At 44.8% G+C, this 12,701-nt stretch overlaps 1 protein-coding gene across 1 annotated transcript in view; it reads right to left on the reverse strand.

The window, feature by feature from the left end:
* Positions 1-10,241, reverse strand: part of ZKSCAN2 (zinc finger with KRAB and SCAN domains 2) — a 33,053-nt gene extending 22,812 nt beyond the window's left edge. The window contains exons 1-4 of the mRNA XM_038753360.1: positions 10,156-10,241; positions 5,190-5,336; positions 3,597-4,053; positions 2,037-2,223 (exon numbers count right to left, since the gene is read on the reverse strand). Of these exons, the coding sequence (XP_038609288.1) occupies positions 2,037-2,223; positions 3,597-4,001 (592 nt within the window). The 5' untranslated portion in view covers positions 4,002-4,053; positions 5,190-5,336; positions 10,156-10,241. The remainder of the gene's footprint in view (positions 1-2,036; positions 2,224-3,596; positions 4,054-5,189; positions 5,337-10,155) is intronic.
* Between the last annotated feature and the right edge of the window lie 2,460 nt (positions 10,242-12,701).

A 12,701-nucleotide genomic window follows, 5' to 3' on the forward strand; every position in this document is an offset into this window, starting at 1 on the left:
AGGAGCTCAGACTCTTAATCTTTAGAATTTAGGGAAATGTTCGCAGAGCGTATGTTACGTCTCTAGAAACGGAGTCTCTTCCACATGACACCATCACTGCCCCAAGGCCTGCTGCCCAGAAAGAGGCTTCCTTCTCGTTACAACAGTTCCCTTTTCTCGGGCTTAGATCCTGAGTCGCTCTGGGTCCCGTTGGGTCAACGAGAGAATTAACTTGGCTGGGAAATAATGGTTGGGATCTGGACAGGCGGGGAGTGGAACGGATGCTGAGAGCCAGTATCAGGCTGTCAAAACCTTCTGGTCCTTGGTCCCCCACCCAAACTGAGACCCTGTTTCCAACAAAGTGCCGACTGAGACTGTATCTTGGAGGGCCTTTTGTTGTAGCTGCAAAATTTAGAGGCTACCTCGGGTTTTTTAATCCGGCTACTTCCGCGACGGCTGGTTTTTGAGGGTGGCCAGTTCAGATTTGCAAAATCCTCTGTGGCTCCTGAGCCTGGAACTGCCACCCTTCAACCAGCTGTTTACCAGCCTGGCGGTACTGCAGGGCGACGGACCAGTTGACCGCGTGAGCGGCCTGGAAACCTTCCCTCAAGGCCGGGCCGGCTCAGCAACGAGTGGGGGGATGGACCAAGAGGAGAAGTCTCGCTCAACACAGTCTCTTTTTAATGGGACTTGTTAAGCTCTGACTTTGTGTTAAGCACTGGAGTAGACGCAAGACTATCAGACACAGCCCCTGTCCTATAGTCATTCATTCATTCATTCATTCAATCGCATTTATTGAGCGCTTACTGTGTGCAGAGCACTGGACTAGGTGCTTGGGAAGTACAAGTTGGCAACACATAGAGACGGTCCCTACCCAACAGTGGGCTCACAGTCTAGCAGGGGGAGATCCCTATATAGGGCTCATAGTCTAAGTAGGAATAATATTTAATCAGATGAGGTAAGTGAGGCCCAGAGAAGTAAAGTGGCTTACCCAAGGTCACGCAGCAGACCATTGGCAGAGCCGGAATTAGAATCCGGGTCCTTTGAAACCCAATCCCATGCCCTTTCCGCTAAGCCATGCTGCTTCCTTCTTTTTCCCTTTGCCCCACCTCTCTTCCTAATATCTCACCCCACACAAATGTCAGAAAAACCTCTCTTCCCTTTACCCAATTCCCTATTCCTCACACACAGTGAATTCCCTAATTATCCACATTCAGTTCAACCGGGGCTGTCCCCTCGCTTCCCTAAAGAGAAAAAGGGTGGAAAATGGAGCCAATGAAAGAAAGGCTGAAGGAACTGGGATCGCTAGGCTGGAGACAGGGGAATTGATAATAGTCCTCAGGCGTAATTAGGGTTATTAGAAAAGGGTTGGTGACAAGAACGCTTGTCAGTTCTTCTGAGGAGGAAATGGGAGGAAAGGCCGGTAGGTTACTTGGGCTAGCCAGAGAAGGTACTTCAACTATCCTGTATCTACCCCAGTGCTTAGAACACTGCCTGGCATATACCAATTACCACAATTATTACTATTATTACTATTATTAACTGTAGGGTCAGTTAACAAGGGAGGCTGGGCCATCTTTAAGAATAGGAGACCCTATCAGTCTGGCCTAGGACTAAAGCAGGAAGGCCTTAGGGGTAGAGGCCTGAGGTTGGCATCCCCAGGAGGCTCTGCCAATCTTGGATTTGGTGATATTCTGCTCTCTCCGCGGGTTCCTTCTCTTCCTGGGTTAACTCTGATTTTTGGAACTAATTTAACTATGGTATTTATGAAGCTCTCATTATGTGCCCAGCACTTGAGACGTGGGATAACATAGTCCCCGGACGTCGTTCCTGCCCCACAAGGGGCTAACAGTCTAAGTAGGAGGGAGGAGGATTACATCCCCGCTTTACAGTTGAGGAAACCGAGGCCCAGAAAAGTGAGGTGACTTGCTCAAGGTCCCCCAGAAGGTAAGTGGCAGAGCTGGGATTTGAACCCAGGCCCTTCCCAGGCTGGACTGTCAACCACCGACCCCTGGGGAAGTCTTTTTCTCTTCCCACATTGTCCTGCTGGTCCTTACCACTCTCCTGAAGGGGCTGCTGCGGCTCCTCCTTACGGTGCAGCGGCTCCTGCGGTCCCGAGTGTGGACTCTCCGCGCCCTCCTCCTGGGACGCTTCCCGCAACTGGGTTTCCCCTCGCTCCAGCTGGAAGCTTGGAAACTCCCACAGTGCTCCCAGAGTTGCCGAGGTCTCCGACACCGCCTGCCCCTGGAAAAAATAAACGTGACCTGAGCGTCATCCCCGAACCCTTCACCGCAATGCCATGAAAAGGACAAAGAACCAAGGCCTACGTGAGAGAGTCAGGCAGTGGTTGTGCGACCAACGTGCCCGGTTCCCTCAGAGGGGCAAAAGACTCTGACCTCATCTAACCTCCTTCCCTTCCCCACAGCACCTGTATATATGGATATATGTTTGTACATATTTATTACTCATTTATTACATATTATTATCAGGCAGAAACTCCTCACCCTGGGCTTCAAGGCTGTCCATCACCTCGCCCCCTCCTACCTCACCTCCCTTCTCTCCTTCTACAGCCCAGTCCGCACCCTCCGCTCCTCCACCGCTGCTCTCCTCACCATACCTCGCTCTCTCCTGTCCCGCCATCGACCCCCGGCCCACGTCCTCCCCCGGGCCTGGAATGCCCTCCCTCTGCCCATCCGCCAAGCTAGCTCTCTTCCTCCCTTCAAGGCCCTGCTGAGAGCTCACCTCCTCCAGGAGGCCTTCCCACACTGAGCCCCTTCCTTCCTCTCCCCCTCGTCCCCCTCTCCATCCCCCCCATCTTACCTCCTTCCCTTCCCCACAGCACCTGTATATATGTATATATGTTTGTATACGATTGATTGATTTGTACATATTTTTTACTCTATTTATTTATTTATTTTATTTGTACATACTTATTCTATTTATTTTATTTTGTTAGTATGTTTGGTTTTGTTCTCTGTCTCCCCCTTTTAGACTGTGAGCCCACTGTTGGGTAGGGACTGTCTCTAGATGTTGCCAATTTGTACTTCCCAAGCACTTAGTACAGTGCTCTGCACATAGTAAGCGCTCAATAAATACGATTGATGATGATGATGATGATGATTACTCTATTTATTTATTTATTTTACTTGTACATAGCTATTCTATATTTTATTTTGTTAGTATGTTTCATTTTCTTCTCTGTCTCCCCCTTTTAGTCTGTGAGCCCACTATTGGGTAGGGACTGTCTCTAGATGTTGCCAACTTGGACTTCCCAAGCGCTTAGTGCAGTGCTCTGCACACAGTAAGCGCTCAATAAATACGATTGACGACGATGACGACTCCAGATCCCAACCTCGACAAGAGACGGGGGCAATTTTCCCACATCGATTCCGGGAGGAATTAAGCCGCTGAGAGCCCGCTATCGCACTTTTCTGAATGGAGACGGCACACACCAGCTCCAGCACAGGAGAAGGTCTTCTACCCGCAAGGACGGTGCTCACGGAAGCAGGGAAAATTGAGGGGGCGACTTAGAAATGGCTTCTCCTCCGCCCCCCCGCCCCCTCTCCCTTACTCCCAACGCATTCCAAACCCACGGAGCCACGTTCCCCTTCTCTCACCCGCTTCCTTGGTCTCCCTGGCTCTTTCTCCAAATCCACAACCAGGGCCACCGCCTCCTCGCCACTCTCTGGGCAGCGATCCCAGACCCAGGTCTGGATCTCCCGGGGCAGGACGGTGAGGAACTGCTCCAGCACCAACAGCTCCAGGATGCGTTCCTTGGAGCGCGTCTCCGGCCTCAGCCAGCGACAGCACAGTTCCCAGAGTTTGCTGAAGGCCTCGTGGGGCCCGGCCGCTTCCTCGTAGCGGAACCGCCTGAAGCGTTTGCGGAACGTCTCCGAGTCAGCGTCGTCCTCCCGGGGGGTAGGTTCTTGGGCCCAGGAAGAGTCCTCTTCTACCTTCATTATCAGTCGCCCCTCTTGCCCCACAGAGGGTTGGATTTGGGGGCCTAGAGCGGTTGCCATCATCCACCCCGCCGGACAACTTCACTCCAGGGAGGGCTCAGATCCCCGTCTCCACCTTGGATGACAATAATAATAATAATGCTGGCATTTATTAAGCGCTTACTGTGTGCAGAGCACTGTTCTAAGCGCTGGGGAGGTTACAAGGTGATCAGGTGGTCACAGTTTTAATCCCCATTTGACAGATGAGGTAACTGAGGCCCAGAGAAGTGAAGTGACTTGCCCAAAGTCACACAGCTGACAACTGGCGGAGCCGGGGTTTGAACCCGTGACCTCTGACTCCAAAGCCCGGGATGACCCTGAGGGGAGCTTCGCCCCGAGGACGGAAACGGAGGCAGGAGGACATGCTGTTAGAAAAGAACCCCGCACTACTCATTCACTCATTCAATCGTATTTATTGAGCGCTTACTGTGTGCAGAGCACTGGACTAAGCGCTTGGGAAGTACGAGTTGGCAACACACTAAGGAGGCACCGTGGCCTGGTGGAAAGAGCACCGGGCTGGGAGTCGGAGGACCTGGGTTCTAATCCCGACTCTGCCGATCGCTTGATGTGTGACCTTGGGCAAGGCACTTAACTTCTTGCTGCAGAGAAGCAGCATGGCTCAGTGGAAAGAGCATGGGCTTTGGAGTCAGAGGTCATGGGTTCAAATCCCGGCCCCGCCAGTTGTCAGCTGTGTGACTCTGGGCAAGTCACTTCACTTCTCTGGGCCTCAGTTCCCTCATCTGTAAAATGGAGGTGAAGACTGTGAGCTCCTCGTGGGACAACCTGATTATCTTGTATCTACCCCAGTGCTTGGAACAGTGCTTTGCACATAGTAAGTGCTTAACAAATACCAACATTATTATTATTATTATTCTTGGTGCCTCAGTTTACTTAACTGTAAAATGTGGACTAAATACCTGTTCTCATTCACTCAATCATATTTATTGAGCGCTTACTGTGTGCAGACCACTGTACTAAGCTCTCCCTTCGTGATCCCAATGCAGGACCGCCTCCAACCCAATGATCATGTACCTACCCCAGCGTTTAGGACAGTGTTTGACACATAGTCTGCACTTAACAAGGGCCATTAAAAAAAAAAAAGACACCCACCCTGACACAGACCGGCTTGAGTCATCTAGGTGGGTACCCTGACCCCCAGCAAGGTGGGCGATGAACCCCTGGATATTCCGCCACCCGAAACCACGGCTCTACCTGACTCCCGGGCAGGATGAGAGGATTACATCTCTCTGGATGCCTTCCTCTTTCTGCAGAACGCAAAGCATCGGGGCTTCGGAAAACTTGAAACTTGAACGGGAGAAGAAGGGCTTGAGCCCCGAGGCTCCGGAATGAGGATTCCTCCTGCGGGAGGGAGAGAAATGATAATAATGATAATAACGATGGATTTGCTAAGCGCTTACTATGTGCAAAGCATTCATTCATTCAATCGTATTTATGGAGCGCTTACTGTGTGCAGAGCACTGGACTAAGCGTTTGGGAAGTCCAGGTTGGCAACATCTAGAGACGGTCCCTACCCAGCAGCGGGCTCACAGTCTATAAGGGGGAGACAGACAACAAAACGAAACATATTAACAAAATAAAATAAATAGAATAGTAAACATGTACAAGTAAAATAGAGTAATAAAAATGTACAAACATATATACATTCATTCATTCATTCAGTCGTATTTATTGGGCACTTACTGTGTGCAGAGCACTGGACTAAGCGCTTGGGAAGTACAAGTTGGCAACAGAGAGAGACGGTCCCTACCCAACAGTGGGCTCACAGGCAAGAAGGGGGAGATAGATGACAAAACAAAACATATTAACAAAATAAAATAAATAGAATAGTAAATATGTACAAGTAAAATAGAGTAATAAATATGCACAAACATATATACATATATTCATTCATTCACTCAATCGTATTTATTGAGCACTTACTGTGTGCAGAGCGCTGGACTAAGCGTTTGGGAAGTACAAGTTGGCAACATCTAGAGCCGGTCCCTACCCAACAGCGGGCTCACAGTCTAGAAGGGGGAGACAGACGACAAAACAAAACATAGTAACAAAATAAAATAAATAGAATAGTAAATATGTACAAGTAAAATAGAGTAATAAATATGTACAAACATATATACATATATTCATTCATTCATTCAATCGTATTTATTGAGCACTTACTGTGTGCAGAGCGCTGGACTAAGTGCTTGGGAAGTACAAGTTGGCAACATCTAGAGAGGGTCCCTACCCAACAGTGGGCTCACAGTCTAGAAGGGGGAGACAGATGACAAAACAAAACATAGCAACAAAATAAAATAAATAGAATAGTAAATATGTACAAGTAAAATAAATGAATAGAGTAATAAATATGTACAAACATATATACATTCATTCATTCATTCAATTGCATTTGTTGAGTGCTTACTGTGTGCAGAGCACTGGACTAAGCACTTGGGAAGGCCAAGTCAGCAACATATAGAGACGGTCCCTCTAGAAGGGGGAGACAGACAAACAACAGAAGACATTAACAAAATAAAATAAACAGAATAGTAAATATGTACAAGTAAAATAAATGGAGTAATACATATGTACAAACATATATACACTCATTCATTCAATCATATTTATTGAGCGCTTACTGTGTGCAGAGCACTGGACTAAGCACTTGGGAAGCACAAGTCAGCAACATCTAGAGAAGGTCCCTACCCAACAGTGGGCTCACAGTCTAGAAGGGGGAGACAGATGACAAAACATATTAACAAAATAAAATAAATAGAATAGTAAATATGTACAAGTAAAATAGAGTAATAAATATGTACAAACATATATACATTCATTCATTCAATTGTATTTACTGAGTGCTTACCGTGTGCAGAGCAGTGAACTAAGCACTTGGGAAGTCCAAGTTGGCAACATCTAGAGACGGTCCCTACCCAACAGCGGGCTCACAGTCTAGAAGGGGGAGACAGACAATAAAACAAAACATATTGACAAAATAAAATAAATAGAATAGCAAATATGTACAAGTAAAATAAATACAGTAATATGTACAAACATATATACATTCATTCATTCAATTGTATTTACTGAGCGCTTACTGTGTGCAGAGCACTGGACTAAGCGGTTGGGAAGCACAAGTTGGCAACATCTAGAGACGGTCCCTACCCAACAGCGGGCTCACAGTCTAGAAGGGGGAGACAGACAATAAAACAAAACATATTGACAAAATAAAATAAATAGAATAGTAAATATGTACAAGTAAAATAAATACAGTAATATGTACAAACATATATACATTCATTCATTCAATTGTATTTACTGAGCGCTTACTGTGTGCAGAGCACTGGACTAAGCGGTTGGGAAGCACAAGTTGGCAACATCTAGAGACGGTCCCTACCCAACAGCAGGCTCACAGTCTAGAAGGGGGAGACAGACAGCAAAACAAAACCTAGTAACGAAATAAACAGACTAGTAAACATGTACGAGTAAAATAAGTAAATAAATAGAGTAATAAATATGTACAAAAATACATCTTCAGCGCTTAGAACAGTGCTTTGCACATAGTAAGCGCTTAACAAATACCATTATTATTATTACTATTATTGGAGACGGTCCCTACCCAACAGCAGGCTCACAGTCTAGGATGGGAAGACAGACAGCAAAACAAAACCTAGTAACAAAATAAAATAAACAGACTAGTATTAGAACAGTGCTTTGCACATAGTAAGCGCTTAACAAATACCATTACTATTACTATTATTAGAGACGGTCCCTACCCAACAGTGGGCTCACAGTCTAGAAGGAGGAGACAGACAGCAAAACAAAACCTAGTAACAAAATGAAATAAATAGACTAGTAAATATGTACGAGTAAAATAAGTAAATAGAGTAATAAATATGTACAAACATACATATGTACAAACATACATCTTCAGCGCTTAGAACAGTGCTTTGCACATGGTAAGCGCTTAACAAATACCATTATTATTACTATTGTTAGATACGGTCCCTACCTAACAGTGGGCTCACAGTTTAGAAGTGGGGGGACAGACAACAAAACAAAACCTAGTAACAAAATAAACAGACTAGTAAATATGTACGAGTAAAATAGGTAGAGTAATAAATATGTACAAACATACATCTTCAGTGCTCAGAACAGTGCTTTGCACATAGTAAGCGCTTAACAAATACCATTATTATTACTATTATTGGAGCCGGTCCCTACCCAACAGTGGGCTCACAGTCTAGAAGGGAGGGACAGACTAGTAACAAAATAAACAGACTAGTAAATATGTACGAGTAAAATAGGTAGAGTAATAAATATGTACAAACATACATCTTCAGCGCTTAGAACAGTGCTTTGCACATGGTAAGTGCTTAACAAATACCATTATTATTACTATTATTGGAGCCGGTCCCTACTCAACAGTGGGCTCACAGGCTAGCAGGGCGAGACAGACAGCAAAACAAAACCTAGTAACAAAATAAAATAGACTAGTAAATGTGTACGAGTAAAATAAGTAAATAGAGTAATAAACTTTTCAAACATACATCTTCAGCGCTTAGAACAGTGCTTTGCACATGGTAAGCGCTTAACAAATACCATTATTATTACTATTATTGGAGACGGTCCCTACCCAACAGCGGGCTCACAGGCTAGCAGGGGGAGACAGACAGCAAAACAAAACCTAGTAACAAAATAAAATAGACTAGTATTAGATCAGTGCTTTGCACATAGTAAGCGCTTAACAAATACCATTATTATTACTATTATTGGAGACGGTCCCTACCCAACAGCGGGCTCACAGGTTAGCAGGGGGGAGACAGACAGCAAAACAAAACCTAGCAACAAAATAAAATAGACTAGTATTAGAACAGTGCTTTGCACATAGTAAGCGCTTAACAAATACCACTATTATTACTATTATTGGAGACGGTCCCTACCCAACAGCGGGCTCACAGGCTAGCAGGGGGGGAGACAGACAGCAAAACAAAACCTAGTAACAAAATGAAATAGACTAGTAAATATGTACGAGTAAAATAAGTAGAGTAATAAATATGTACAAACATACACCTTCAGCGCTTAGAACAGTGCTTTGCACAAGGTAAGTGCTTAACAAATACCATTATTATTACTATTATTAGAGCCGGTCCCTACCCAACAGTGGGCTCACACTTTAGAACTGGGGGGACAGACAACAAAACAAAACCTAGTAACAAAATAGACTAGTAAATATGGACTAGTAAAATAGGTAGAGTAATAAATATGTACAAACAGACATCTTCAGCGCTTAGAACAGTGCTTTGCACATGGTAAGCACTTAACAAATACCATTATCATTACTATTATTGGAGACGGTCCCTACTCAACAGCGGGCTCACAGTCTAGAAGGGGGAGACAGCAAAACAAAACATATTTACAAAATAAGTAGAGTAATAAATATGTACAAACATACATCTTCAGCGCTTAAAACAGTGCTTTGCACATAGTAAGCACTTAGCAAATACATTATCATTACTATTATTAGAGCCGGTCCCTACCCAACAGTGGGCTCACAGTTTAGAAGGGGGGGGACAGACAACAAAAAAAAACCCAGTAACAAAATAGACTGGTAAATATGTACGAGTAAAACAGAGTAATAAATATGTACAAACATACATCTTCAGCGCTTAGAAGAGTGCTTTGCACATGGTAAGCGCTTAACAAATACCATTATTATTACTATTATTGGAGCCGGTCCCTACCCAACAGCGGGCTCACAGGCTAGCAGGGGGAGACAGACAGCAAAACAAAACCTAGTAACAAAATAAAATAGACTAATATTAGAACAGTGTTTCGCACATAGTAAGCGCTTAACAAATACCATTACTATTACTATTATTAGAGACGGTCCCTACCCAACAGCAGGCTCACAGTCTAGAAGGGGGAGACAGACAGCAAAACAAAACCTAGTAACAAAATGAAAACGGACAGCCAAACAAAACATATTTACACAATAAAATAAATAGAGTAGTACGGGTGTAGGAGTAAAATAAATAAATAGAGTAATAAATCTGTATAAAAACATAGAGAGAGAGGTAGGCCCTCTGGTCGGGCCTTGGACCGGCCCTGCTCCGAACCGTCGTGGGGTTGTTGCCACCGGCTCATAGCTCGGCTCCCCCGTCCCCCCGGGACTCACCGGTCCCGTTATCCCGTTTTATCCCGTTTTTTGTCCCGTTTTGTCCCGTTATCCCGTTATCCCAGGCCGGTCCTGGCCATTGACGCCTGGCTCTGTCGCGGGGATCCCTGGGAGTTCGGATGGGCATCAGGGCTCGGCCGGCCTCGGCCCCCGGACTACATTTCCCAGAGGCCCCCGCGCCGGCGGGCTCCGGGCGGGCCAATCAGGAGGGAGAGGGGCGGGCACTTCCGGAATCCCCCCCCCACTTCATTCATTCCTTCCTTCATTCGTTCAACCGTCTTGATTGAGCGCTTACTATCAATCAATCAATCAATCGTATTCATTGAGCACTTACTATGTGCAGAGCGCTGTACTAAGCGCTTGGGAAGTACAAATTGGCAACACATAGAGACAGTCCCTACCCAACAGTGGGCTCACAGTCTAAAAGGGGGAGACAGAGAACAGAACCAAACATGCCAACAAAATAAAATAAATAGGATAGAAATGTACAAGTAAAATAAATAAATAAATAGAGTAATAAATATGTACAACCATATAGACATCTATACAGGTGCTGTGGGGAAGGGAAGGAGGTAAGATGGGGGAGATGGAGAGGGGGACGAGGGGGAGAGGAGGGAAGGGGCTCAGTCTGGGAAGGCCTCCTGGAGGAGGTGAGCTCTCAGCAGGGCCTTGAAGGGAGGGAGAGAGCGAGCTTGGCTTACTATGTGCAGAGCACTGTACTAAGCGCTTGGGAAGTACAAATTGGTAACATCTAGAGACGGTCCCTACCCAACAGTGGGCTCACAGTCTAAAAGGGAATTGTATTCAATCCCATCGTATTTATTCATTGATTCATTTATTTATTCATAAATTTATTCATTCATTCATTCAATGAATTCAATCGTATTGATTGAGCGCTTACTGTGTGCAGAGCACTGGACTGAGCGCTTGGGAAGTACAAGTTGGCAACACCATCATCATCATCATCAATTGTATTTATTGAGCGCTTACTATGTGCAGAGCACTGGACTGAGCGCTTGGGAAGTCCAAGTTGGCAACATCTAGAGACGGTCCCTACCCAACGGTGGGCTCACAGTCTAAAAGGGAATCGTATTCAATTCAATCGTATTTATTCATTGATTCATTTATTTATTCATAAATTTATTCCTTCATTCAATGAATTCAATCGTGTTTATTCATTCATCCATTCAATCGTATTGATTGAGCGCTTACTGTGTGCAGAGCACTGGACTGAGCGCTTGGGAAGTCCAAGTTGGCAACATCTAGAGACGGTCCCTACCCAACAGTGGGCTCACAGTCTAAAGGGGAATCGTATTCAATTCCATCGTATTTATTCATTGATTCATTTATTTATTCATAAATTTATTCATTCATTCATTCAATGAATTCAATCCTATTGATTGAGCGCTTACTGTGTGCAGAGCACTGGACTAAGCGCTTGGGAAGTACAAGTTGGCAACATCTACAGACGGTCCCTACCCAACAGCGGGCTCACAGTCTAAAAGGGAATTGTATTCAATTCCATCATATTTATTCATTGATTCATTTATTTATTCATAAATTCATTCATTCAATGAATTCAATCGTATTCATCCATTCAATTGTATTTATTGAGCGCTTACTGTGTGCAGAGCACTGGACTAAGCGCTTGGGAAGTACAAGTTGGCAACATAGAGAGACAGTCCCTACCCAACAGTGGGCTCACAGTCTAAAAGGGAATCGTATTCAGTTCAATCGTTTTTATTCATTGATTCATTTATTTATTCATAAATTTATTCATTTTTTCATTCATTCAATGAATTCAATCGTATTGATTCATTCAATCGTATTTACTGAGCGCTTACTGTGTGCAGAGCACTGGACTAAGCACTTGGGAAGTCCAAGTTGGCAACATCTAGAGACGGTCCCTACCCAACAGTGGGCTCACAGTCTAAAAGGGAATCGTATTCAATTCAATCGTATTTATTCATTGATGCATTTATTTATTCATAAATTTATTCATTCATTCAATGAATTCAATCGTATTCATTCATCCATTCAGTCGTATTGATTGAGCGCTTACTGTGTGCAGAGCACTGGACTAAGCGATTGGGAAGTCCAAGTTGTCAACATCTTGAGACGGTCCCTACCCAAAGGCGGGCTCACAGTCTAGAAGGGAGAGACAGACAACAAAACAAAACATATTAACAAAATAAAGTAAATAGAATAAAGATGTACAAGTAAAATAGAGTAATAAATATGTACAAACATATATACAGGTGCTGTGGGGAGGGGAAGGAGGTAAGACGGGGGGATGGGGAGAGGGAGAGGAAGGAGTGCTTTGCAAATAGTAAGCGCCCAATAAATGCCATTAGTATTCATTCATTCATTCAATCAATCGTATTTATTGATGAGCCCGCTGTTGGGTAGGGACCGTCTCCATATGGTGCAAACTGTTCTAAGCGCTGGGGAGGTTACAAGGTGATCAGGTTGCCCCACGGGGGTGCTCATAGTCATCATCCCCATTTTACAGATGAGCGAACTGAGGCACAGAGAAGTTAAATAAT

Source organism: Tachyglossus aculeatus, chromosome 11, assembly GCF_015852505.1.
Source record: "Tachyglossus aculeatus isolate mTacAcu1 chromosome 11, mTacAcu1.pri, whole genome shotgun sequence".
Classification (NCBI taxonomy): domain Eukaryota; kingdom Metazoa; phylum Chordata; class Mammalia; order Monotremata; family Tachyglossidae; genus Tachyglossus; species Tachyglossus aculeatus.